The 27,038-nt window shown below is 48.6% G+C and overlaps 2 protein-coding genes across 14 annotated transcripts in view; one reads left to right on the top strand and one right to left on the bottom strand.

Moving 5' to 3' along the window:
* The window catches only part of POU2F1 (POU class 2 homeobox 1), a 186,590-nt gene extending 171,884 nt beyond the window's left edge, over nucleotides 1-14,706 (top strand). For 5 of the 12 annotated variants that reach the window (XM_027086422.1, XM_027086421.1, XM_027086423.1 and 2 more), the window contains exon 16: nucleotides 13,052-14,706. In XM_027086422.1, coding sequence (XP_026942223.1) covers nucleotides 13,052-13,449 — 398 coding nt within the window. In that variant the 3' untranslated portion in view covers nucleotides 13,450-14,706. Of the gene's footprint in view, nucleotides 1-1,058; nucleotides 12,441-13,051 lie in introns of those variants that run through there. The other 7 variants (XM_027086424.1, XM_027086426.1, XM_027086425.1 and 4 more) reach the window with 4 other exon arrangements.
* A 545-nt stretch (nucleotides 14,707-15,251) lies between these two features.
* CD247 (CD247 molecule) overlaps nucleotides 15,252-27,038 on the bottom strand; it is a 78,028-nt gene continuing 66,241 nt past the window's right edge. Inside the window, exons 2-8 of one of the 2 annotated variants that reach the window (XM_027086433.1) lie at nucleotides 22,643-22,746; nucleotides 21,421-21,477; nucleotides 20,770-20,850; nucleotides 20,144-20,182; nucleotides 19,281-19,337; nucleotides 17,718-17,759; nucleotides 15,252-16,464 (exon numbers count right to left, since the gene is read on the bottom strand). In XM_027086433.1, the coding sequence (XP_026942234.1) occupies nucleotides 16,399-16,464; nucleotides 17,718-17,759; nucleotides 19,281-19,337; nucleotides 20,144-20,182; nucleotides 20,770-20,850; nucleotides 21,421-21,477; nucleotides 22,643-22,746 (446 nt within the window). In that variant the 3' untranslated portion in view covers nucleotides 15,252-16,398. Of the gene's footprint in view, nucleotides 16,465-17,717; nucleotides 17,760-19,280; nucleotides 19,338-20,143; nucleotides 20,183-20,769; nucleotides 20,851-21,420; nucleotides 22,557-22,642; nucleotides 22,747-27,038 lie in introns of those variants that run through there. The other variant, XM_027086432.1, reaches the window with a different exon arrangement.

The raw sequence follows: 27,038 nt of genomic DNA, 5'->3' as shown, positions 1-27,038 counted from the left end.
AAATACATGTGCCTCAAATATACATGTGAGGATGTGGTTATATGAGTGAGGGGATTGTGGGGGGTTGTCAGATACAGGAAAAGATATTAGAGTGCCCAATTATTTTAATGAAAATTTTGATGATGAAGGAGAAGCAACAGCATCACAGAAAAATTCTTACATATTAAAGCAAGTCCTAAGCTTAGAACCCACCTGCATCAGTATAGCTCTGCTTTCCTCCTACAGAGACTCATCATTCTCCTTTGTGCAGGTCATAGAAATGAAATGTTTTGAAGTAAGAAATGAATCACACCTTATACTTTATTTGTTAATATATAACTTATTTTAGAACTAAAGTCTTTTCGAAAGACAGTTTTTATCTTGTATATCACACTATGAAGTACTCAAATTTATCAGTAATGCCAGTTGGTTTGATAAAAGCTAACTATATTTTAACGCCTTAATCTCTGTAGCTAGTTTGTTTTTTGAATGGAGGTAATCTAAAGGCAGTGATCTTCATTAAAAACAAAATTATTGGATTTAACAAATATTTCTAGGTAGATGGAATAAAGTTGAGATTTCAAGATAGAAACGTGACTCTTTGATTCTCCTCTCACCTATCCTGATCATGCGCATTAAATTAGAGTTTTCAGGGGGCTTCCCTGGTGGCGCAGCGGTTGGGGGTCCGCCTGCCGATGCGGGGGGCGCGGGTTCATGCCCCGGTCCGGGAGGATCCCGCGTGCCGCGGAGCGGCTGGGCCCGTGGGCCACGGCCGCTGGGCCTGCGCATCCAGAGCCTGTGCTCCACGGCGGGAGGGGCCGCAGCGGTGAGGGGCCCGCGTACCGCAGGAAAAAAAAAAAAATTAGAGTTTTCAGCCCTTTATGCTCTTTCAAAATTATAAATAAACTTTAGTTGGTGACAATATAGTGCTGTAATTAAGGGTAAAAAACTCAGTTAAGGGATGCGCTTTCTCCATCTGGGTTGTGGGAAAACTCAGTACATTTGATGTGTTGTTTGGCTTCTCTGGGATGATGCTAACATTCTCCTTCCTGCCTGTTTTGCGGGGGGTTTGTCTGTAGCTCTTGCTTCTGGTGGCTCTCTTCCAATAACGTCACTGGATGCAACTGGGAACCTGGTATTTGCCAATGCGGGAGGAGCCCCCAACATCGTGACTGCCCCTCTGTTCCTGAACCCTCAGAACCTCTCTCTGCTCACCAGCAACCCAGTTAGCTTGGTCTCTGCCGCTGCAGCCTCTGCAGGGAATACTGGACCTGTAGCCAGCCTCCATGCCACCTCCACCTCAGCTGAGCCCCTCCAGACCTCTCTCTTCACAGCGGCCTCTGCCAGCGGGGCTGCCTCCACCACCACCGCCTCCAAGGCACAGTGAGCTGGGCTGAGTGACGCCGCCAGCCCCCTTCTTCACTCCGAGTGCAACTGGCTGCCAGCCTGGCTGAGACTGAAACACGTGATGGGCTTCCTCTTGCCGTGTTGCAAGGGCAAGGGAGAGGAGGGAGAGAAGAAAAAACACATGCCGGAAAAAAAAGATGGAAATGGGACAACATTTGCCTAATTTTGTAATAAAACACTGTCTTTTCAGGATTGCTTCATGGATTGGAGAACTTTCTAACCAAAAATTTTAAAAAAAACAAAAAAAAAAGGCAGAAACAAAAAATCAAAAACAAACAAACAAAAAAATAAGTGAAAGGACTACTTATCATTTCCAGCAGTCATGATGACGAGTTAAGGTGGGTTACCAATTCCAATATAGGAAGGGGATTTCTTGTTTGTCTAAATTTCTTTTTTTCTTAAAAAAAAAATCATTTTTATGGGTCTGTTGTACAGGCCATTAAGTCATAACAAGGTGTTTATAATCGTATCAATTGTGTTGGGGGTTCCTTTCTTAACTGGTACAATTTAGGCAGGCCTGTATTACTGTATCTCTATTGTTATTGTTGTTGTTGTTGTTATTGTTTTTTATATATATATATAGTTTGGACATGTTTATCTCTTGCTCCTGGATCCTATTTCAGTGAGCTCCCACACTGTGGGGCGGGAGGGTTTTAGGGTAAGGGGGACTTAACGTTCTTAATTGCGGGGAATGTTCTTGCTGGTTTCCTTATCCTTGATGACTCTTACAGAGGTGCTAGAAAATTATTTTCTTTTGCCACTTATGCAAGAGGCTTGGTGCAGAAGCTGAAGGCAGTGTGTGCAAACACTCCCACTCCACACACGCCCCCTCCCCCCCATCAGGTGGTGCCTTTGGAGCACTTTTGCGTAGGAAGGAATTCCTGCTGAACTGTAGCTCTCACTCACCCCAAATCATTGAATGACCTGAGGCCCAGATCCTGTGGTGCAACAGTGCTGCTTTCTGCTACTTTCAACAGGAATGGCTGTACATGTTGCAGGGCAGGATTTGGTTCCGAAGAGCAAAGACTACTGCAGACACCTAACTTGGTGGTTCTCCTGACTTCTTATCTCCTGAAATGCTCTACTGTTGGTGTGTTTGTTTGTTTTTTCCATTTTGTGGAAGTTTTTCATCCAAACTTCCTTTAACTTACTTGGCAAAGAACAAAATAACTTACTGAAATTGGGAAACTTTTCCCTTCTTTTGTTTTCTGAAGGAACTCTACTAGACTGTTTTCCATTGGTTATAGATCACCGAAAGAGGTGTGATGAGAAGAGTCTGAGGTTAGCTACAGACTTTCACCAGACGGCTTATCAATTCCTCTAACCCTGACGCTCTCCTTGGTTCTCTGACTAGAGAAGGCACTCATTAGCCGGGCATGGGATCTGTAGAACCTCTGAAAGACTTTGAGCAGGAACTTTGCACACACCTCAAGTGTCTCCTTGGTTTGTTAGTGATGCTCCTGCTAGGTAGGTCTAAATGGCAATACACGTCTCTGTTCATTGTAGAAGGCGATTAGCTTCCGTAATTGTTTTCAGGGTATTTCTAGACGATGTAAATGAGCCCATGAAAAGGAAGTGTTTATGGAAGTAGATGAAGAGGAATGAGGGTAACTTGGAAATTAGATTTCCCTTTTTGTCAGTGTTCTGTTATTATAGTATCTGTATCCAAAAAGTTCCCAAAAGACTGGATCACTGCAGTGCAGCTCATCTGAGCTCCCTTCTTATTGGAGTGAAAGGTTCCCATCTGGTGTTTGTGGGTGCTTGCATACATCTCCAGTGGTCCTATGACTGCACTTTTTCCCCGTTTCGAGCTGGGGGCTGAGAGAGAGCTTACAGGTAATTTTTCTTCTGCATGCTCTGCTTATATCCACAAGGGAGCTTGGATTCTGTGTATTTGTCTCTTCACAATGTTGGGAAAGGCAGTGATTCAGACACAATGTGCATTTTTGTTTGTGATCATCCAAGTGGGAGACAGGCATATTAATATTAAAAGACCAGAAATGTTTTAGTTCCCTTGTTAATTTTTCTTCTATTCCTTCTGTCTTCCCATTTTATTTCACAAAGTATTTAATTAACTACCCTTCACCTTCCTAAAATCCCTCCAAAATCAATGAACTGCAAGCAGGGAAACTAACAAATGTCCATCCACCGTTTTTGTGTGTGGTATGTTTTTTTTAATGTTGTTTTTTTGACTAAGCTTGAACCAAAGTCAGTTTTTAGCAAGCTGCTGTACTAATGGACTAGTTTATATCGTGCAGTTCAGACACATTGAGGAGATAGATGCTACTGACAATTTCTTTTTTCATTTGTCTTTATTAATTTTATATAAAAGTTGCTGCTTGTTTTAACCTTTTGTGTTGGTAAGTTGTAATATCCTCTGGGCAGACATTAACTTGATTTTTTAAGTAGTTTATTTAGTTTGGTGTGTAAATAGAATGGCAGTGTCAGTTACTAATTTTTCTCCTCTTCATCCCACTATTTCTCTGATGTAGTTGAATTTAATCTTTTATCCTGATTTGACATCTCTAATTTTAGTCTGTGCAAATGATTTTAGGGCTGTCAGTAATACTGTAGCTGCCCGTAATGATGAGTCCCTCCCTTGGGAGTGGTAAGTTAGGAGGAAGGATTCAGGGAGGGAAGTGCTGATACCCACCATACTGGATTAGAGGTTGTGGCATTAATTTCCCAAAATCGCTACCAAAGGAAGTGTTGAAACCCAAGGGACTCAAGCCCAATGGATTAAGAGGAAGAGCAAGGAAAGGCTGTGTTTGTTTGTTCTCCTGTGTGGTTCACAAATGCTCCCTCTCCCAAATAAGATTCACCAAGAGACTTCGATATTAAAAAAGAAGATACTAAGCTTTAAATGTCAGTACAATGGTCTTCTCTTCCCTGCCCTGTCTATATTCTCGAGTTAATTCGGGATAGGGGGATTCTGCCTCTGTGTATGTGGGGTTGTGGATCACTTTATGAAGATAAAATTTAAACCAGCATAAAAACCTGTGTTTAAAAGAAGAAATAAATCCTTAGACAAAGGTTAACTTTTAGAATTTTTCTGTTTTTTTCTCTTATTTAAAAACAAGTTGTGAAATGAAAGGTACATTTACACATGTACACATGAAACACTAAAACGGCTTGTTGATGGGTGTTTAACTTAAAATTGACTCCCCATCATCATCATCCCTAGATAGTCTACTGATCATATTGTGTCATGACTCAGCCTTTAGTCCTTTTTTACTTTATATCATCTTTTTTATCATCTCAAGAAATGCTTTTTGAATTGAATGAATCTCCTAAGCTAAGGTACTCAGACTTAACTTTTAGTCACCTTATATGGGAGAGTCTGGAAATTAAGAGGGACCATTTGACCAAAAAGAGATGTTAGAGATGTTTGGTAGCGTTTCTGCATTTCTAAGAGGGAGGGCCAGATAGGTCATCACAGTTAATTGTGTCATTCTTCTTTTTTTCCCCTTAATGTTTATGCAAGTTTTATTTTATCCCTGAATTTGGTTAACACATATTAAGCCAAAGACTAACTCTAAATGCATTTATAGCGATACTATATTTGCCCATGGTAATGGGCCCTCCCTAGGGAGTGGTGAATGTAATTGTTTGAATCCTGCTTATCACAGCGGGGCAATTTGGTTGTGAACTTTATTTGTACCCTGTATAAATCTAAAGGACAGCAGAAAGACCTGGAAAAGGGCTTCTCAGAGGAACAGTAGTATTGTTCCTGATTTAAGAAATATGTTGAGTGCTATGTTAGTTTAAATGTTTCTGAAGTTACATAGGCAGCTTTTTAGAATTAAAAAAATTGTTCCTGTCCATTCATTACCTGATATAAAACACACTTGCTTTTATTTATTTGGTAAGAAAGATCAATACCATCCTAATTTACTCAGCTTATTATTGAGGAATGGAACCAAAGGAATCCAACTTTCGTTTTGTGTAGGACCATACTGATTTGTACTTCATGGTAGCATCATTAGAAATTAGCGTTTTTTTACAAGGGCAAATAATATTAATTAAAAGATTTTTAGTGAGATTATCTTGCCAGTTTGTTCTACACAGTTCATTCATTGTTGGGGAGAAAAGCACAATTGTACCTCTTTTTTACATTATTTTGTTCTATTATCCCTCATTTATTTGGGAAGGTGGGAGGAAACCTTGTCTATTTCAGAAGCACAGATACTTGCTTGACACAATATTTAAGTTCAGCCCAATCTTTATCATTAAATTTTCTATTTAAAAATTGCTGGGAGAGCTGGATACATTTGAAAATGTAGGAAATTAATGTAGATTTTTAAAGTTGTAAATCCTGTTAGTCAACATTGCAGTTAGTGTATAATAAACACTTGGCTTACAAAAGAAGCTCTTTGTTGTTCATAGTCTAAAGTTGTTCCCAAACCATGTCATCCTCACAAAACTTTCTTTACCAAGAAAAAAGTGAAATCGTTACGGTAGGAAGAAAAGAGAGAGAGTGGACACAGGGAGCAGTCAGCAAGCCCTGAGCGTCAGGGCTGCCCGTGAGCGCACGGCGCGGGGCGGCGCCTGGTTCACACTTCCTGCCGGCAGTCTGCTGTGGCCTTGGACCCACAGGGGCCCCCCAAAAGTCAGTCTGCGATCTGAGAACCCTCCGTTAAGGGGCCTCAACAATTAATTATGAGAGTTGGTCCAATACTTTCTCTTTAATCGGCATGTAAAATTGATGAATTTAAAGTTTATTCGTTCAGACCGTGTTTATTGGAGCTGAAAATGTTAAAAAGACCATCAATACTAATGGAGAAAAAGACTCAAAACTTGACATTTAAAATTACTCAAACGGGCAAGAATTGATGGATTCATTTGATCATAACCATTATGAGTTCATTTTTGTATGTGTGTGTGAAAAGCATTTAGTTTAATCACAGCCCTGGCCATCTACTTGCATAGATGGTGCACACAGTACAAATGTGAACTTGGACAGAAATAGGATAAGTAAACTGCTTTCATCATTAAAGGCTGATACTAATCCTGTTCTGCCTCATTCTTTTCTTCATCTAAAGAGAGTCAATGGGACACGCCTGAAATTTTCAGTAAGGTATTTGAAAGGATTCCATCCAAAGGGCAGGGAATATGTGTTTTCTCAGAGTTGTCAGGTTTACACCCAGATTTCCATATGATTTGTGAAGTTGCTTTCTTCTGACCATCCTTACTCATGAAGCAGTTCCATGTGTGGGCTCTTCTACTCTCAGCCTTTGCTCCAAGCAGCAAACCTTAGCAGCTCTTACGTTGATTCTGTAATCTGGATCTCCTTTCCTCTCTTCCTTCTCTTCCTTTTCTCTTTCAATGGTGATACCTTAATCTGGGAGGTAATGCTCGTGGGTAACAGCTAGCTTCTGGCCCCTCCATAAAATACCTCAGCATAGTTTAGCATTGTTACAGAACTGGTTTTAAACTAAAAACCAAATAAATAAGTAAAAAGAAAAAACTTTATAAATAGTGGAAATAATTCTAGCTGTAGCATTTAGTCGAACTGATGTTTATTATGATTGATAAACATGATTGATGCTGTATGTATTGGGGATCCTGTTTATAGGTTACAGTTTATAGGGTTAGGGAGGGTGGGTGGGGAGAGAAGAAGGTGATTATGTTAGAAGGAAAATGTTGCATTGCTCGTGTGTGTGTTCGCTTTTCCTTATCTGTGTCTTGCCAAAGGAAACTTGATCATCCCTGTGTTTGGGTTTGGGATCCGTCAGCCTCTCTGCGGTCTGGCCTGCAGTGCAGTGTGCGGTGGCGTGCAGGTTACACGTGGGTTGTCCAGTTCAGGGTCCTCGAAGGCATTTACATCCCTTCCTGTGGCTGCCCAGGCCCCCCATACCCCGCCAGCCTCTCCTGATGATTCATTACCTCTGTACGTAGCAAGAGCTTAGGAGAAGGATGAATGTGTGAATGTCGGGGTGTGTGGTTGAGCAATAGAGGCAGAAGTAGAGAAGCACCATTTAATTTGGAGAGGAAAGGAGAAATGAATGATTGATGCATCTTAATCTAAGAAAATTAAGCAGGTTTTTTGGTTTTTTGTCGCCCTCTGTCATGTTACTGAATGTTGTGCTAGTAGCATAACAGTTTAAAACCTCACTTCCTTCTCTCATACGAAGGCTAATTTTGTCTCGACCAAAAATGCGAACAGAAGGAAACCAGATCAAGAAGTTGAAAGCCAACCTGCTCGCCTCTTACCTGTGATATGGTGTGACCTTTAGGGATGGGTTAGTTAGTGAGATTGAGAAGAGTATTGTTCTTAGTGGGGATGTGAATGAGAAATGATGCTGGTTTAGGAACAGTTAAGAGTCCTTTCTGGCCATACTCTGGGACAAACTTTCTTGGCTCCCTGAGTTCAGATATAGACTCTATGTCCAGAAAGGCTATTTTTTAATAAGTGATCCATCTCACAGAACCTAAGTGGGGTTCGGTTTGGATACCAAAGACACTGCATTGTTTATCCTTACGTTTTCAACACAGGCAGAGGGAATAGGAACAAAAAGCTGAAATTTGGAAAAGCTTTACCTTTGTCTCTTTCCTTTTCCTCTCCCCTCCCCATCCCCACTTTTTGAAGGAAGTCTTATTGGTCATCCTGGCTTTGGAAAAGAGATTTATTTAGTTTCACTCTGCTGGCTCTGTAAAAATGGATAGAGTTGCTAAGTGTGGCAGTGATATTCTTGGAACTGCTGGGAAATTTAGGGGGGGTGGCAAAAGATGGGGGTAGAATTCTTTTCTTATTTCCCTTTATCTAACACTTATAAAGAGAACCAGTACAGCCTGTTTGAGTTCAGACGATATTTAGTTGTTCTGTCACTTGTGAAGGATAAGCATTTTCAAGAGCAAGATTACATGGAAATCCAAAAGGCCTTCCTTTATTCTTCCACAGAGCTGTATTGTTCCGGAATGTTTTCACATATGGGCTCTGGGGAATTGAGTAGTTCACTGTTTTGGTGTACTATTGACGAGACACGGAAAAGAGGGGAGGGATAAGAAATTTATTGCTCTCGACAGAAAACGATCAGGTTGCAGAACTTCATGACAGCTTTACTAATAATCTTATTGTTCTGATGTTATATAAAAGTGGTATTAATATTGTGTGACTTTTCAAAGCACTAGGTAGGTCAGGAAGCAGGTATCAAGGCTATTGAAGATAAGAGCACTTGAAACAACAGTTGAGGGAAGACAAGGCATACATGATGGACCGCCACTGCACCCGGAAGTGAAGCTCCCACGGTGGGCAGGGCAGGGCCAGTGCCCTTTATGATTCTTTCTGCATCCCTGAATCAGCCCACTCCTCACAGGGCCGTGCCACCCAGTGCCACCTTCCGGTTCAAACCCAGGACACTGTCAGAAAGTTCAGACCCCAAAACTAATTTACTGTAAAAAAAAAAAAAAAATATATTGAGGTCTGCTGCAAAGTTCCCCCGAATTTTCTTTGTTTACTTGTTCATCGTTGTTTTCATGGAGTCAGCCACAACCTCACAAAAGCAGCTTAAGGCTTCTTTCGTAACTTGGCAGTGGCATTGAGCTCTCTCACATGATGTCCCAAAGTCTGCAGGCAGACAGTTGGGTACAGTGCTGTTTCCAAAATTAGACATCCAAACACTTCTTTAAAATTGGGATCTCCTTCGAATGGAAAAGGACAGAGCCAAGGAGAGAGAAGACTCTGTACTCCTACCCAGTCCCTCAGCGTCTCTAAGTCTGAGCAATAGAGCAGGAAAGGGAAAGCACTTTCAGAAGCTGGAAAGACAGTCCTGTTAGGAAAGGCTGTAGTTGTAGGCAGGTGGGGTGCCTCGTCTTTGGTTCTGATCCTGCGTGGGTCTGCGGAAGGCACGTACTGTATGAGAGTAGAGTGGACTAGCCTGGTTGCGTGTAAAACTGCAAACAGTTGGGAGGGGGGAAAGGAGAGAACCAAAGACGTTGCAACTGTATTATAACATTGGCTTTTGACAGCGTAAATGGTGTGTCGTGTCTCCCCTGAGTGCGGGCAAAGTGGAGATGCAGACTTCTTCCGGCTTCTTACCTCTGCTCGCGGGGCCTGTGTGCATTACTCAGTCCACAGGAGGTGTCACTCCGAGGAAATGCCCTCCCCCACGTTAGACCGTAGTTCAGTCCCTGCAGCTGTGGTGGTGGTGGCAGAGGCGAGGTGAATAAGCGTGGGGTTTTCCGCCCACCACGAGTCCAGGAGTTGTTGTATACCTCATTTCTAACTCGTGACTGAGTAACTTGCTTTAAAACTTTCTCTAAACCCTACAGAGTTGCCAAGTCTGCCCTCCCTCCTCTGAGTAATGTTGAACTCTGGCCTATAGCATCACGGGACCTGTAGCCTAGGGTGGGACCTCCCAAAGCCTCTGAATGTCGCTGCTTTAAAAGCTACTGCAAACTGAGGGCAAATTGCAATCTTCTCCTTCTTTGTGTTGCAGGGGGTCTTCCCAGGTCTCTTAACATCTGTTCCTTGCCACCCTGCTCTTAGGGGCTGGCCAGCCGGCCACACCCCGACCCCACCCCCCATCTCTGACTGCTGGCCACACCTCCCCTCCAGTACTTGCCTTCTCCCTGGTGCGGGGAGGCCATCCCCTTCCCCTGTGAGGCCTCAGGGTTCTGCTTATTTTCAGGACTTTGGGTGGAAGGGAAGACACCAAAGGCTCCTTTAAGCTGACTGCTGCATACACATTTCACTTTTTTTCCTTTGACATGACCAAAAAAAAATCCAAATATTTAAGTTTTTATTGTTATTAATATTATTATTATTTGACAATCTTATATCCAATGGGCTGTCTAGAAGCTGCAACCCCAGCCCTTCACCTTTTCTTTGAATGTAGTTCCCAACCTTCAATTCCCACCCCCAATGTCGAAAAAAAGAGCTTTGCCAGGTCTTACTACTGCTGCTATAAGCCAGGGGAGGGTGGTTTCTTTGTTTTGTTTTGTTTTGTTTTTTAAATTTCCAGCCAAAACCAAAGATTTTTTAATGATTGTATAAACTCAAAACAAACAAAAAAACCAAAGAAAAGGGAAGTCTTCAGCGTCAATCCAGTCTGTGGCGTCCTGGTGTTTAGAGGAGCGAGGCCCGGGGCAGGGAAGGGGGGGCCCCTGACTGCACTGAAAGGGCAGGGAGTCTGTTTCCAGTGTTCCAGGGTGTGCAGAGGCACATGCTTGGTAGCTTTGGCTCCTGCCAACCTGTGAACGTGCCATGGAACGAACTGGCATTTCAGATTTTCCAAAACGGTAGGCAGAAGCCCATCACCACGATAGTCCTCCCTACGACAGCCATGGTCACTGCAGGGGCTTAGCGCAGGGACGGGGAGCCCGGGCTGCTGCTGGGCGCCTTGGACTCCACAGAGTGGGGGAAGTTGAAGACACTGGTGCAGGATTGGCTGCTCTGCCGGGTGCTTTAACCTCTGGGGCCATGCCCGTGAATACTCGCCAAGGTGCCCTTCTGAGCCTTTTCTCTCTTTTCCTTTACTGGAACTGCTTGGAAGTGGCTGTCCTGTTTGTGAGAAAACACGCAGAAGGATTATCAAGCTTTTTCATTTCTTCTTACAGTAGTTTGTTTCCTTTTTGCAGCACCACTGTGCAACTATGCATTGTATTTCACAACCTTTTGTGCTAGGTAGATGCCTGTGACTTTTTAACTTGGGGGGTGGTGGGTGCAAATGAAGGAACTTTTTACACGGATCTTTTTAATCTCAGTTGATTAGGGGAGGGGGGGGATTTGGTTCTAGGGTCATACAAGCTCTATCCCAAAGCAAAATCCAAATGTTAATAATATTAGCCTGATGCAGATACCAAAGATAATTTCTTTCCTGCAGAACCTTAGACTTGTGTATTAAGTACGATTACCCAGCACTTGCATTAGTCTAACCTCAGTAATTCCAAAGCTTAGATGTATATTTTGGTATATTTCTGGGATATTAAAAAAAAATGTCGTTTAACTTCTTGTTTGTTTCAGTGTAATGCTCTTAAAGTCATAGCATGAAGATAACTGAACTGTCCTATTCTTAGTAGTTTGAAATAATAGTATTTTTGTATGTTTTGGGTGTGTCTATGTATGTAGTAACATAACAGTTTTCACTGCCTAGGTGTTCATAATAAAAAAGAAAACAAAAAAGTTCTGAGTGTACATAATATTCAGTAATAAGCTTCCACCGGGGTCAATTTGGATTGAATATTTACTGATTTATCGGTCCCAACTGGGATTTTGTTTTGTTTTAAAGAGACAGTGGTTGTTTTGGGTTTTTTTCTAAAGCTGTTTTCTTTCTCTCTGTCTTTAAATATCTTAACTCCCCCCACCTTTTTCTTTTCTTCCTTTTTTTTTTTAAATATTGATTCAGGGGTGTTTTTCCACTGTTGTCAAGGGAGGGACACAAGGGGGAATTGACCCCTTGGCCTCCCAAAACTTTTTGTTTTATGTACTTAACTTTAAAATGTGAGTTTGAGTTCTCTTTTGTGGAAACTTAAGATGTGGTGTAAATGATTCTTTCCAAAATTGTCCAGCAGCTTTAATGAGGCAGTGACAATTCCTAAGTAGTTTATTGGGAGTCCTTTTACATTTCTCCTTAGATAACTCTGCAATCTGGGTGGCTATTGTATAGCCTCACTGTCCCAGACGCCTGGTTAGCCATTTCCCCTCGGATAGGAACATGCTACAAGAGTCAACCCATAACTTGGGAGTCTGGGGCCTCGTTACCTGGGCCCCCGGGAGACACACGTTTTCTTGGTTTTGAAAACCCGAAACACAAGCAATTTACATTTGGGGGAATTAGCTGATACCTCCTGAGGCCTGAGGAGGTGGTGGGGAATATGAGTGGTGCTGTCTCTTTAAAAGTGCCCTTTATATGATTCCCCCTCCTGGGGCTGCCTGCAGGGGGCTGTAGGCTTGGGAGAGGTTGTGTAGGTGACAGTGAATCAGAATGAAAATGGTAGATTTTGTGTAGATGCATTTGTCTGCTGTAATTTTTTATATATATTAAACTTACTGTAATTGTACAGTTCATTTCTGTTGTAAAACATCATTAAACCATCTTCCAAGTGTTTTCACATTGTTTGAGTTTCTCTGAAGTTGTTGCATTGGTATTCGGGATGCTTCACACATTCCCATACAGACTTCTCAACTAAGCCTTCCAACTTATTTTTTCCAGCAGGTGCTCTCAGGCAGCCCGGGATCACTTGTAAGCACACTGGTTCCTCCGCCACCCGTGCCCTGGCCTCGGCACGCTTCTCCCTGTGCTCCGTGCGGCGCTGGGGCCACCACACTGCCCTCTGCCCAGGCCGCAGTGGCTTCCTGGGCCCCCGAGTCTGGTAGCAGTGGTTTCCTTCAGACCCCGAGGGCTTTGTGTGATCGATTGATTCATCTGTGAGAGAACTCTTCAGAGGTCCCCTCTCACTGTGTATCTGACTGCAGAACTGTCATTGAAATTGACTTTTCCAAACCACCGTGCCCCTCTAGCATTTCCTGCCAGGTCCTGAACGGTCATTCTCTGGGGTCCTCTGAAGGAAGCTAATCCTGAACTTGGCCCTCTGGTTCTCCTGTCTGAGGGTACACAACTTAGCTCCGTCTGTCTAGCTTCTTGTAGCCAACATTTAGTGTCTTAATTCAATTAGTTGACTGCATAAAAGGGAAAGTTTGAATCTTAAAATGAATTTCCCACAGAGAGAAAACTTCAGCTTGTTGAAGAGCTCTGGGAGGCATCCTGTTTAACTAGTGTGTATGAACTGAGTCTGTGCGTCCCCCTTGAATTGGCAGACGGAGAGAGGCTGAAAGAGAAAGCTTGCGCTATGGTCTCAAGGTATGGCTGCTGTCTTGAAAGGGGCCCAAAATGGGAAGACAAATGCTGGGTCCTTTTCTCCTCTGCTCCTACGTCAAAGAATGCCTCGCTCTTTTCCATTCCACCCTGTCTTGTATTTATAACTTGCTTTTCAGTTTGTAAAGTTACTCTTAAAACAATTTCAAGTTTTAACAGGAATTGGCTGTTTGGTAGAGACAGCAGCGGGCTCACAAGCACGAGGACTTCAGAAGGCAAAACCCATTTGTCACGGGCTAAGGCATGAGGATAAAAGCACTGATTCCATTCTGTTACCCTGTAGTCCTTTGTAAAAAGGTTGTTGTTGTGTTCTAACCCACTCCAGTGGTGTCTTCCAAGAGGAACTACCCGTGAGAGGGTATGAATTCTCCAACTGCAGCCTTTTCTCTCTGCGAAGACCAGGGCCATCCTCAGCTTGATTTGGGGCTTCGTCGTGCCAGCACGTCCACTGAGTCCTCTCCCGGCGGCCTTCTCTGTGTAGTTGCCTTGCACGGAGTCCAGTAAGTCCTCTGCCCCACCCACCCTGGGCCAGCTCCCACACCCATAGCTTACAGCCAGCTTTCCTCCTACCTCTTGAGTCAAAATCTTGATCGAATTGGGTCAAACTCTTATCTTCAGGCCAGCCGTGTGGGTCACACAGCCCGTGTGAAACTCAGCTGACCTTAAAACTAGGTATGAGGTTGAGGCTTAACGTTGACTAATAGAGGAAGCCAACTTCATGTGTTATAAGATGCCCAGTGAATAGCAGGTAAAGCGGCAGCAGCCACAATGAGGCTCTCACTTGTCATTGTGAACTTCAGTCAGTGGAAGCGCAGCTAAAACAACATGGTGTAATTTTCCCATTCCTTTGCCCCATGACCAGGTGACAGAATTAGGGCTGATAGTTTTCAGCCCTTCTCTCCCTCCTCAGAGCCCTGTTCCTTCCATGAAACCTTCCGCAGCTCCCCCCATGCCTTGCCGAGCTCTGTCCGTACCCCTTCATCGGCAGCTACTCACCCCGCCCTCACTCCGCTTCCACCTGCCTGTCCCGTGTGTGTCACGACAGTGCACTGTGATGCCGAGTTCTTTACACGGTGTGGATGAAATACAATGACAAAATTTTAAGTCCCTAACTAACTCTGATGATACTTCTCTAGCTTCCCCGGTACCTTGCCAAGCGCTGGGCACAGAATAGGAAGGTGCTAGGTCAATACTTGGTGAATGGAATGGAATTCCCCTCTGGGGCCAGGGTATGAATCGAATGCCTTCTCTCCGGGCAGAGACGCACATCACTCCTGTTGGAATCCCAAATGCTCAGGGGCTTTTAATAGCCGTGGCCTTCGATTTCAAAGTCTTTTCTGATTTCAAAGTCTTTACCCAATATTAATTGGTGGCTTGATGAGTTAGGGCCTTATAAACAGCCACTGCAGTTAGAGGAAATACTGCTGGGGACAGGGTCACTTTTTGTGGGAGAACCTGACCTAAAAGACCTCTGTTGTCCCCTCTCCTTCCCCAAACCCTACAGACTGAGGTTTCTGTTTTTGTTTTTGTTTTCTTGGCCACGTGCCGTGTCTTGCAGCTTGCGGGGGGGGGGGGGGGGGTCTTACTTCACGGACCAGGCATCGAACCCAGGCCCCCTGCAGGGAAAGCACAGGGCCCTAACCACTAGACCGCCAGGGAATTCCCCAGACTGAGGTTTTTGTGCTGTGGCATCAGCAGCTATTCATAACCCCCAGACACCCTCTGACAACGATGCTCCCTCTTCCTGATGCACTAATGCTCAGCTGGCCTCTCTCCTGCTCTTTCCGGCACGCCACAAGCTAGCTCAGTGCTGTGAGCCCTGCACCCAGGGAGCTCCCCATCACCTTCTCCTGGTTCCTGCGTAAGGACTCCTGGCGTAGCCGGACACCATGTTGCCCCAAGCACAGCCCGTTTGGGCCACTGTATGCACCTGGCTCTCCTGCATTTTCCAAGGAGCCATCCTGTTCTCTCCCAGCAGCAGGCTGATCGCCTGATGACTAAATGACCATTACAGGCTTGACTGCCGAAATAAAGCTTACGGTAAAGCAGCATTTTCACTGAAGCGTTTATTATGCAAAAAAGTAAGGTTCTAGCAAACCAGTATAAATTAACACCGAGCAGAGCAAAGAGGGTTTTCCATCCATAGCCGCGTGCCCTTTTATCACACAGCCCTGTTCCAGGTAAGTCAGCTGAGGCTTTTCCCACCCTGCCATTGTCCTTTGGGATCTTTCTAGGTCTGAGTGGAGCGGAGTCTTCTTTTGAGGCCTTTCCCAATACGGCTGTCTTTTCACTCAGTGTGAGGTGCCCAAGTGCCTGCAGAGAATGTGGTCTCGCTGCCCCTCACCTTGTTCGTAGTCAGCCATGACACTGCTGTGTTCTTGCACACCGGACTCTTCACAGCTCGCTTCCCTGTGAGAGTGTGGGCTCCGGGAGGGCAAGGCTGGGCTTCTTCATTTTTTGGTCCCCACAGGCCCTGGCACTCAAGTTCTATCACGGGGAACGTATGCTTGATTGCAGGAGGGCCCCCTCCTGCGCCCCCAGGCCTCTGGCTCCCCTGCTCCCGTCCCTGATCCACCACTGCTTCCCTTCTTCAGCCACCACCAGCTGCTACCTACCCCCCCTTCCCCTGTGCCCTCACCCTTCACAGGGAGGCACCACAGCCTCCCTGGCCCATCACCAGTTACCGTGGAATGATGGGCTACGCTGACAACAGAAGCGAAGTTTACAGCAGGAGCGAAGCCACTCAAATACTGACAGAACGATGCAGACCATCAGGACACGCGCTAACATCTGTGGTTTCTCGGGCGACATTACAGAACACAGCCTGAACTCCTCAGCTGTGTTGGAGGAGGAGGGTGCCCGTCCCCCAGGTAAGAGCCCAGAGCCACTGGGGACGGGGCCTGCCCATAGCCTCCAGGAAGCAGAAAACCCCGGAACATGCTGCACTCCCAGCAGGCTCCTCTAGGACAGGGCCTGGGGGACGCGCTCCCTGCCGGCGTCCAGGGAAGAAATTCTGTGTGACAGTTTGCAATTGGGTATGACCACATGTTACAACTTGAAGCATCCCGATCGTAAAGAAGAATACTTGGGTGGTGGAGAAATATGAGTGAACTGGTTTGTAAATACTTTATCCTGTGTCTTTAACAATCTGGGCATCTGCAGGTCTGGCCTGTGAGTGGTGAAATTCCAGGTGCTGTTAGCGAGGGGGCAGGTCCTGCATGCGGAGGGCAGCATAGGTGTCCTTGGTGGCCGTGCTGAGTCCCTGGGGAAAGCAAATTGGAACAGAAGAGGGGGTCAGGAGCTCTGCGTGGGCATGAGCCTGCCTGGAGGCCAACAGGTGTCTGCTGCAGCCTGGCCTGTGATCTCCCGCCCAGCTCAGAGGCCCAGGAACTGTCCCCTCATGCACAGGTGGGGCCTTGGCCCATGCACCTGCAGCAGAGGTGGTCCTGTGTCCCACTGGGAATGGCCTTGGTGCAATTCCTTCCCAGCTAAATTCTCACCTTCTCCCGGCTTCCCAAGTACTGTGCCCTACGAAGTTGCGTGTCAGACCACAGAGGAAGGAGGGTCGCCCAGCTGGGACACTGAGCTGGGAATCAGCGGGGAGGCCTCAGACCTGCTCCAGACAGCGTACTGCCCCTGATACCCGGGCCTCCGGGAAGCCGGCACTTGTCACGGGGGAGAGAGTGGCTCCTTGGCCCCCGCCCTCCCGAGCCTCCTTCCCTGGCCATGCTACTACAGTCACGTTCTTTGTCAGGGAACAGGCAGTCTGGTCCCAATCTCACTGGAACGTCTCCCCCTCTGGTCCAGGAGACAGATCAACAGCAGTGACACGCAGTAAAATTTGGGGGCCCTTTTGCCATCACTCTGAACTCAGGGAAGCCAGGTAGCCTGAAACTTTGGAGTCAATCAAGCAAGCTGTGAACAGCCCCAGTGAGGCACAAAGAACCAAGTAAGAACCCACTGGGGATTATACTTTAGAGAAGTAGGTTGGCTGTGCTTAGTTTGCATAATTATTCACCCTGATTTGCAAAAACTAGGCACCTGACTACATTTTCTATTTAAAGTTATTTTTCTTAACTTGTCTACTTCAATCTTCTCACCCATCTTCCCATCCTATTAGGTGTGAGGATACGAGGTGGAGCAAGGCTTCTGCAAGGGCCCAGAGCAGCGGCGCAAGAGGCAGGAAGTGGCTTGTGTGGTGTCCTTTGCCTGCATCTGCCCTTTGCTCAAGACCACACAGCCTCTGGGCAGCTGCCGCTTGTCTGCTGTGCCCAGTTCCCCCAGGGGCTCCCATGGCCTCCTGACTAGAACCAAGTCATTTGCCTGAATGGTTGAATTGCAGCCCCGCCCCAGGGGCTGACCAGCAGAAGAGTCACCACAGGCCTGAATGGGTGCCCTGGGCTCGCCCAGTCCAGCTGCTGACAAGAGCTGGCACTGCCAACAAGCAACACAAGGGAGCGTGACCTTGGCTCTGGTTAGACGGTGCCACCCCGGGAAGAAGCCAGCAGCACTCACCTGGTAAAGGCCATCATGTCCCTTGCCTCTTCGCCGCTGGTTCTGTGGAGTGAGACAAGAAAAGGCTACAAGGTCAGAGAGCTAGCAGCAGCCTTCCTGCTCAAGAGTCCTCCTCAGAGGACCCCCCAGAGAGTCACAGGTGACCGTCTCCCAGTCAGCACCCCTGCCCCGGGAGAGAAGGGTCCTCAGGTCACTGGTCAGACCTCGGCCTCCGCAGAGTAAGCTGAGGCCTGGCTTTGATGGGGCCCAGGTTTGCTGTGCCTGACTCAGATCCTCAGAGGCATCAGATTCCTGGATCTGGGCCGCACTGGAGCTGGCCACGCTGCCACTGCTTGGAATAAACAAGCCTCCCTGCAGCTCTCAAAATTCTTGGCTAACTAGGAAAAACAGTATGGAGGTTCCTCAGAAAACTAAAAACAGGGTTACCATATGATCCTGCAGTCCCACTCCTGGACATATATCTGGAGAAAACTATAATTCGAAAAGATACATGGACCCCGATGTTCACTGCAGCACTATTTACAATAGCCAAGACATGGAAGCAAGCCAGACAAAGACAGACAAATACTATATGATATTACTTATGTATGGAATCTAAACAAATTATACAAATGAACTCATTTACAAAACAGAAACAGACAGACGTGGAGAACAACGGGCTTGTGGCCGCCAAGGGGGAGGGGGTGGGGGAGGAAAGGACCGGGAGTCTGGGATTAGCAGACGTAAACCAGTATGCATAGGATGGGTAAACAACAAGGTCCTGCTGTACAGCACAGGGAACTGTATTCAATCTCCTGTGATAAACCATAATGGAAAAGAAGATGAAAAAGAGTACAGAGATATATGTATAAATGAATCACTTTGCTGTAAAGTAAAAAATTAACACATTGTACATCAACTATACTTCAATAAAACAAATCTTTAAGAAGATTCCTGGCTAGTCATCAATGCTCACTGGGAACGGCAACTAGGTCGTGGGTACAAGCTCGGGCTGTAGAGTCCGTTCAAATTCTGGCTCCCTCGTCACCAGCTACGTGACCTTGGGTAAGTTGTTGGACCTCCTGTGCCTGGCGGGTACACATTTCCCATTGGGTTACTGTGAGAATTAAATGAGACTATCTACCTGGTAAAGCACTGGCCAGGCCAGCTTTGTGGGCACGCCACCTATGTAGTCACACGGAGATCAAACCTAGACGGGTTCAAAGCTCTGCTCTCACTTATGGAAATTCTTAATCATTTATGAACAAGGGGCCCCACCATCCTAAGTGCTGAACATACATTGGCACACATTACTCACCTGATAATTATTATGAACGTTGACAGACTTGGCCTGTTTTTGCAAAGCATGGACCATCTTAGTATTTAACTTGGTTTTTAATCCTAAAAGGGTATCAGCACTTTCTGAGTACCTAATATACTATCAAATGGATGACAGCTGGACTAACCTTTGCCTCTGGCAGCCACCACGTGGGCTTTTGCAGGTGATAGGAGGAAGGGATGGGACTCTTTGGAGCAGCCCCCATACCACCCAATCCTGGGGAATGAAGAAGGAGTATCACTCACCTCGCCCTTCATCCCGATCTCACTGTAGGCCTCCGCCAGCTTGTCTTTTCGCAGCTCCTGAAGAAGAGGGTGTGAGACACCGGTGTTACCAACTGATGTAGCAAACAGTGGGCTCCCCTCAAAAGGAAACCTCTGGATTCCCCAGTTGGTGGGGGGGTTCCACATTCAAGGCTCCAGAGACTCAAACATTTCTGCCAATAACCAGCTCCAACCCCCTCTCCCCCTCCTCAGCCCTCTGGAATCTTCTCTGAGCTGCCAGCCCTTTGCACTGAGCTCAGCTCAGGAGAGGTTCAAAAGGATAAGATGTGGAGTCCTAGCCAAAGGACACGCACGTTGGACAATGCAACGGCTCACCCCAGAGCCCCCAGAAGCATCTGTTTGAGCAAGCTGTCTCTTCACACAGCCAACACCGTGGCTGTGCGTGGGCCAACTGCAGGAGGGAGGGAGAGTAGCTCTCTTTGCAGTGGCTGACCCTTTGCGATGGTCCCCTGTGTGGCAGACCCAGATCAACACCCAGGATGGTGAAGTTTTCAACAAGAGGCCACACTCAGGACACTCCTCCGGCCCCTAGAACAGCAGCCCCTCAGAGGGGCTTGCCCAGCTTGACCTCGCTGTCCCCCCAGGTCACCAGGCTGATCTGGGGACTCCCGCGGCAGGCTCAGGGGCCGAAGGAAGGCAAGCCAAGGGGCCTTCCTACGAGCAGCCACTGCGGGCAGCAAGCAGGTGAGGCACTACTTGGCCAGGGAAGTGAAGGTCAAGTCAGGCAAAGACCGCGGAGAAGGGAGCAAAGCCTTCATCCAGAGCCCTCCTCCAGCCCTACCCTCCAACTTTCCAATGCAAACTGTGCCATGTCCTCTACTCACATTGTACACGACTTCATGGGGATTCTTATTCTTCTTCCTCTGCCGGCAGAGACGAGGGGAAGAAGTTAGAGATGGAGAAACAGGGATCCAGGCCAGGAGAGTTTCAGCACCCTCCCCAGGCCCCTTCCCCACACTCTCTGTGGGCTCTGCCATCCGCCTGTGCCCTCCCCGTGCTTCCGCAGCTGTGCTCCGCCACTCACAGGCCCTCACAGCGATACCACGCCTCGGATTCCCTCGTGCACACGGACACGCTCTCTCACACCCAGGCTGAGCTCTGCTCTTAAGAAGACCCCACTCCGGCCTCCTCCAGCCGCTCCCGTCCCCACAGGGTGTGGAGTCTACAGCCGAAAAGCACAGAGTTGCTGGGAGCCCGGCATAAGGGCCTGCATGCCGCATTAATGTGTGTGAGGCCCCTTGCGATGCAGGAGGGAGCCAAGGGCGAAGGCGGAGAGGGGCAGCGGCAAACGGGGCCCCATCTGTCTGCATGGCCAGGCCTCTCGCACGTCAGGGTCCAGCATAGTGGCAGCGTGCGCTGGCATTGAGAAGCCCTCTCCTCACTGCCCAGCTGAGCCCTCACACACTCTCACACACACACACACACACACACACAAACAGCAAGGCCCTACCGGTTTCCCTCCCATCTCAGGGTCCAGGCCCCCTCTCCTATCCAAGACGTCATACTCCTCTCTTCGTCCTAGATTAAGCTCCTGAAATAGAGAGAAAAGCGTCAGAGACCGGAAACAGAAGCTCAGGAGGATGGGGCCAGCAGGACTGGGAGTTCCTTCTGGGTGGTGGCTCACAAAGGAGCACGGACTGGGAGATCCCTCGGCTACCGTCATCTCGGAGAACATCTCAAAGAGCTTATTACCATGGCGGCGGGGGTGGATCATCCATTCAAAGTCCCATTGCACGGAGGGCGTGAAGTCGCTTCTCCACCAAAGGGAAGATTCTACACTTTCCTCCTCCACTCCACCCCTCCAGCCTGCGAAACCGCTGCCAGGCGGGAGCTCGCTAGGGGCAGGCACTACACTACGCAGGCGCTTGCCGTGCATCACACCGCTAGCGCGCCGCATCCTCAGAGAACCTCCCCGAGGCAGGCACCATGACTATCCCCGTTTTCGGGGTTAGGAAACTGAGCCCCAGGGAGGTTAAAACAACTTACAAGGCTGACAGCCGCGGACGAGACCTACAACCGAGCCCCGGCCGCTGTTTTCCCCACGTCCCAGCAGAGGACTGCACTTTCTCTAGACCGGGCTCTACGGGAGAGGCGGACTTACATTATAGACCTGGTTCTGGCCCTGCTGGTAGGCGGGGACGTCGGCACTCCTGCTGAACTGGATAAAGAGGAGAGAAAGCGTGTTACTCTCTGCGCAGGCAGCCTCGCTCCGCTCCTCGACGGCCAACGGCGCGCGCCCTGCCTGCGGGGGGGCTGGGTCCTTGCGGGAGCCGGTGGCGCGGCAGCTTCTTTTCTGAGCTCAACTGTCCTTACACCTCCCGGAGGCCAAGCGTAGCCACCGCACGGGCCCGCGGCACTAGCCGCAGCTTCCGGTCCTTGGCCCTCGCCCTCGCGCGTGCGCAGAAGCGCCGGGCTCGCGGGCCGCGCCCCCTGGGTTCCGGGAGGTTCTCCAGGCCCCTTCCTCTCAGGGGCTCGGAGGACACCTCGACGAGGATGGTAGCTGTGCAAGGTCCCACCTTCTAACTTGACCTCTGCAGCAGGGTGCTTTCCGTGTGGCACTGTGTCCTGAGGACCTGCCCCGGGCGCATGGCCTCGATCTGTTTTCAGTTCATGCCCCTCAGCTGAAACTGCGCGGTTTTGCAGATTCAGAGCATTGGGAACCACCTGAGAGATCATTTAGGGCAGCGTTGCTCAAACTTAAGAAAATCCATAAGACACTATTTCTTATAATAAAATCTTTTGCAAAGTCCAAAATCCAAAAGAGAAATGGGTTGAGGCACGGAAGTCATAACGACTGAGGCCTCCGTTCAGGAAGTCCTTCCACCCTCTGCCCATGCCACGGCCACCCCCAGTCCCAGCCCCTCCAAGAAATGCAGGGTCTGCAGGGCACTAGGTGAAAACCCAGGCTCTGGGCCAACCCTCCCTCGTACTGATAAGCAAACAGGTTTGAAGAGAAAAGGCTGGCCGAGCATGGGTCAGAAGTTGGACAGCAGAATCTGGAAAGAGATTCCCCACCTCCCTGCTCTTCACTGCCTGAAGCATAACCCCCTTTCCTGCCAGCAGAAACCCTGCCCTGGGACGCTTTGATGTTCACACATCTCTATGTCTCCTCACTAAGGGGCCAGCACTAGACTCACCATCCCACTCTGTCCCACTCAGCCAGACATCCCCCCCTTCCCCACCCCCCCGCAGTGGGCACACTTGGCTGGTCCCTGCTTTGCCCATGTACACCAAGACTCAGGTACCACCCAGCACCAAGGCCCTCTGAACATCCACCGAGCTGGGGAGCCCATGCCCTCCCCCCAGAACCCAGTGGTACCCACCTTCGCTCTCAGGAACAGGGCAGTGACAATGACACCGTAGATGAAGAGGATCCCATCCAACAGGTAGCATAGTTTAGGATCGAGCAGGCCGAAGCTCTGTGCCGCTGTGTCGAGAGATGAGATTGGTCAATGAGGCTCAGGTGACGGAACATGCCCTCACAACCCCGGGGGGCGGGGGCGGGGGCAGGGGTCCCCTGAAGGGTCAAGGAAACCCGACAGGGTGCTGGGTCCACTCTCCATACCCCACCTGCACAACCTTTCTCCCCACCTTGGACCAGCCCCTGGGAAAACCTAACCTGCCCCAACAGTGGACATGGCACCCGGTAGGGCCACAAAGCCTGGAAGGCAGGAAGGTGAATGGAAGGTGAAATTGTCCACTGTGCACAGGGCGGCTGCCTCACGGCACGGGAGCCCAGCTGGGTGTGAGCCCCATCTGAACCATGCATTCCGGAAGCCACTCCAAATTACCAAGGGGCCCCTAATCCCTACTGCCATAACAACCTTGGTCAAACTGTCCTATGCAAACTGGAGTACAATGGAGTTGGGGAAAGAGGTACGGTAAATATTCTGGTTAAATAAAAGTTAGCATTTCTACTTGAAAGCTCACTGCACTATGAGTGAGGAGACACTGTTCTTCCTACCAGGTATGTGTGCAGCAACTCAGGTGTAAAACGGGGCGTAGTAGGCGTCTCATTCCGCCCCTGCCTGGTATCAGAGAAGCAGCGGTCCCGCGGCCACAGTCTCTCCCGGGCCCGGGGCGCCCTCCCATGGCCGCCTGCAGGACTACGTCGGGGCTACGGGAATGGGATAACGTGCACTGGAACAAGGTCTCATCCTTACTAGTTTTGTGACTTGGGGCAGGTTATTTACCCTATTTCAGCTGCCTCTTCTGTTGACCAGGGTGAAAACTGTAACATTTCTTTAGTGTTTACTCGGTGCCAGACACCGCTTTGATGTAATAACTTGTCAGATCCTCCCAACAGCCCCACACGGACACACAGAGGCACAGAGAAGCTCAGTTTTCGCCAGGAGCACGCACACAGCAAATGAGAAGCAGCCCAGGACAGCCCAGGCAGCATGTCTCCTCTCCTTTCCCCCACGTGCTTCTGCCACAAGCCCTGGGAGCAGGTGATGCAAGCCTGCTCCAGAGTCCCCACCTCCACCTCATGACTCCCTCTGTCCTCAAACCTTTTACTCCTTCCCTAACTCTGGGGCCCTCCTGGTGCCGGGCAGCTGATCTCTTTGTAAACTTCCCATAGCCCCTTCTCAGAAACCATCCACGAGCCAGTCTTCCTGAGCAAAGTCCGGCCCTGACTTAGCAGCCCAGGTCCAGGCCCCAGCACGCCTTCTCCCCACACTGCCCCTCCTGCTCTACCCACCTTCTTTGCTGGGGCTGGTTCCCCTTCCCCGCCTACCATTGCTAGCACCACCTGCTCCACTCAGCTGCTGGAATGGGACTCAGGTTCCGCCATCACAGCCCCTAGTGAGAATTCGTGTGCTGATGGATTATGAAATTCCCCTCCATCTAGGCTGGAGTAAGTGCTGGAGAACAATGGCCGCATCTTCATGCTTGCCTCTTCCTTCACCCCCAGCATCAGAGCACAGAGCACAGGGAAGACATTCATTAGATCTATGGAATTTTCAGGGAAGATGCCAGGCCCCCTACACGAGGTTGGCCTGCCTTCCAGCCCTGAGGCAGTGCCGGAAGCCCCTGCTGACCAAGGGTGGGTGTCCGAAGTCCTCGAGGAGACAAGCCAGCCCCCAGCAAAGGCCACCAAAGCTGGGGTGTTTTTCCTTTTAGGACTGGAGAGGAGGTGACAGCGGCAATTTATGGGGGTGGTTGAGATTCAGAAAAAGGGTTGGGAGACAATCGCTCAGTTGCCTGTCACATAAAATGAGAAGAGAAAAATTACCGGACAGTAAATTTATAACAAACCAGAAGAAATATTTCTTGGTGTTGTGCAGAGCCAGTGCAGTGGGGGAGGGGATTGGGCGCCTCCCCAGAGATAAGTAATAGAAAAAGGTTTTCTTTCTTTCTTCCTTTTCAAAGAGCAGCATGATTTTATGACCAAAGACAGGTGTGCTGTGTGTGGTTTGGTGGAGGAAAGGGTATTAATAGCCACACGCTTCCCAGGGTAGGAAGCTTCCCTCTGCCTAGTCCAGCTGTGCCCATGCAGGGAGGAACGGGACTGAGGAAGGCAGTGGTCATCCAGAAAGCTCCCTGAGGGGACCCAGGACCTAATTCAATCACGTGACTAATTAAATATTTATTGGCCTTTTGCTTGATGTCAGGGGATATTGAAATAGAAAGAGCCCTGGATTGGGTATCAGATGTGTTCTAGTCCTTCCCCTGCCACTAAGTAGCTGTGTGGTCTTGGGCAAGTCCCCTTACCTCTCTGGGCCTCAGTTTCACCATGTGTAAAATGGTGGATAATCATGTCTATCTTGAGGGTGTGGTGAGAATCAAATGAGAGAATGTATCGGTAGGTGTTTTTGTAAATTTCCTCCATAAGGCTAATGATGTCTAGCATTTGGGTAGGGTCTTCTGAGTCCCTGCTCTCATGGAGCTTATGGCTTAGCTCATGAGGCCACATCCAGGGTGGAGGGGCTTCCCTTGAACAGCAGGCAGCTTTCCAAAATGACAACTCAAAGGCAGGAGCCACGGACACTCCCGGTTCCAGCTTCTTCCCAGCCCCCCACCATCCCCAAAGCAGAGACCTGTTCGCCTCCTTCCGTGAGCCATTTGTCACGCTGCTTCTATCCCCACCACATTCGGTCCCAAAGAGAGGTATTTAATGGGGTTATATGGTGGCTGTTTTCCTAGACAAGTGGAGAAGCTGTTTTACTTCACGCTTCCCATCCCCTGTCCCAAGTCCACAGCACCCCAGAGAACCCCAGCACTTGAACAAGTACCCAGCTACTGACTGAGCGTTCTCGCTCTCAATCCTGGCTGCATATTAGAATTAGCCCACTCCCTTATGCCCCCAGGTTCTCATTTAATTGGTCTGGGGTAGGGCCTGGGCATGAGCATGGGCCAGTGCACAGCAGGGTTGAGATTCAGAGCTGCAGCGTCACTCGGGTACAGCCTTCCACAGTGATACAGCCATACCCTATAACAAGTATAAATTCCATGCCAAACAGAGACAAAGAACAAAATTAAAGACTCACATGCACTGTCATTTTTGTGTACTTCTGAACTGTGTATTATTGAACTTCTCTAAGTCTCAGTTTCCTCATCTGTAAAATGGGGATAGTAATATTACCTGTCTCATTAGGTGATGGTGAAGCTTAATTAAGATAATTATCACGGGGTGCAGGACCTGGCAGGTAAGAAGTGCTCCATACATCAGCCATTGTTATCACCGTGATTTTTTTTTTTTCCAAATCACCACCAATACATTTATTCGAGGAAGAAAGGGTCAAAACCTAGCAGTAGCCTCCTAGCCCAGGCCTGGACATGATGGTGACCTTGTGAAAGGGGATCTCACCCTATTTACAATGCAGGAAAGCGATGCTCCCAGCTGAGCTGCAGGGTGAGAGCTGGGGGTGGAACTTGACGCCATGGTCCTTTTCCCATCCAACCTGGGCCTCCACAAGCCACTCCGTGGGCCCCTGCAGGCAGACTCAGCAAAGCTGAGTAAGGGAATCCTTCCCCAATTCCCCAGCCCCAGTCCACATTACCCAGGTGCAACGGGTGACCCGATCCACGGGCCACAGCCCCAGGCTCCCTGGACCCCCGCGTCCGGACAGACACATGGCAAATACGGAAACTGAAGCCCAGCTGGGCTGGAACACATCTAGGTGCTGCAGGGTTGGAGTGGTCTTACAGGTGCTCCAGGATCAGGCCTCACGCCAGGTGGCCAGGCTGAGATAGGCGATTTAAAGGTGATTCCAGTTACTCCAGGGCAAAGCACGACCCTAATGTCACCTGGAGAAAAAGCAGGCTGGAGCTTCAGAAGAGCTTGGCCCTGCATACTCAGGTACTTCCCGCAGTGGATCTGAGATTAGAACACTGGGGACAAAAGGGGATCCAGCCTGCAGCTTGTGTTTGCTCAGAGCCAGGAGACTGCCTGCTAGCACGCTCACTGCAATCCCCACCACACACTTGGGGCCGCCCCAGTTGGCCAGGGCCTGGCTGAACCGGGAACCTGGATTCCAGGTGTTTCCCAGCCCCCCTGTCATCACACTGTCACCCATCAAGTAGGCACTGGTGAAGTGGGCCGACAGCGTGATAAGCTGGAGCCTTCCTGCCAGGTAGCAGGTGTGAAAGGAAAATCAAAATTGCATCAGCATTGCCGAGAGAGCTCTCTAAAATGGAGCCAGGAGACCATTAAGAAAGTGTGACGTATGCACGTCTCAGCCTGGATGGAATCTGACCTTTTGACCTGATGATGTC

Source organism: Aethalodelphis obliquidens, unplaced genomic scaffold (genome assembly GCF_003676395.1).
Source record: "Aethalodelphis obliquidens isolate GAN/ISIS:26980383/991018 unplaced genomic scaffold, ASM367639v1 scaffold55, whole genome shotgun sequence".
Taxonomy (NCBI): domain Eukaryota; kingdom Metazoa; phylum Chordata; class Mammalia; order Artiodactyla; family Delphinidae; genus Aethalodelphis; species Aethalodelphis obliquidens.
This window is presented reverse-complemented; position numbering and strand designations above follow the sequence as displayed.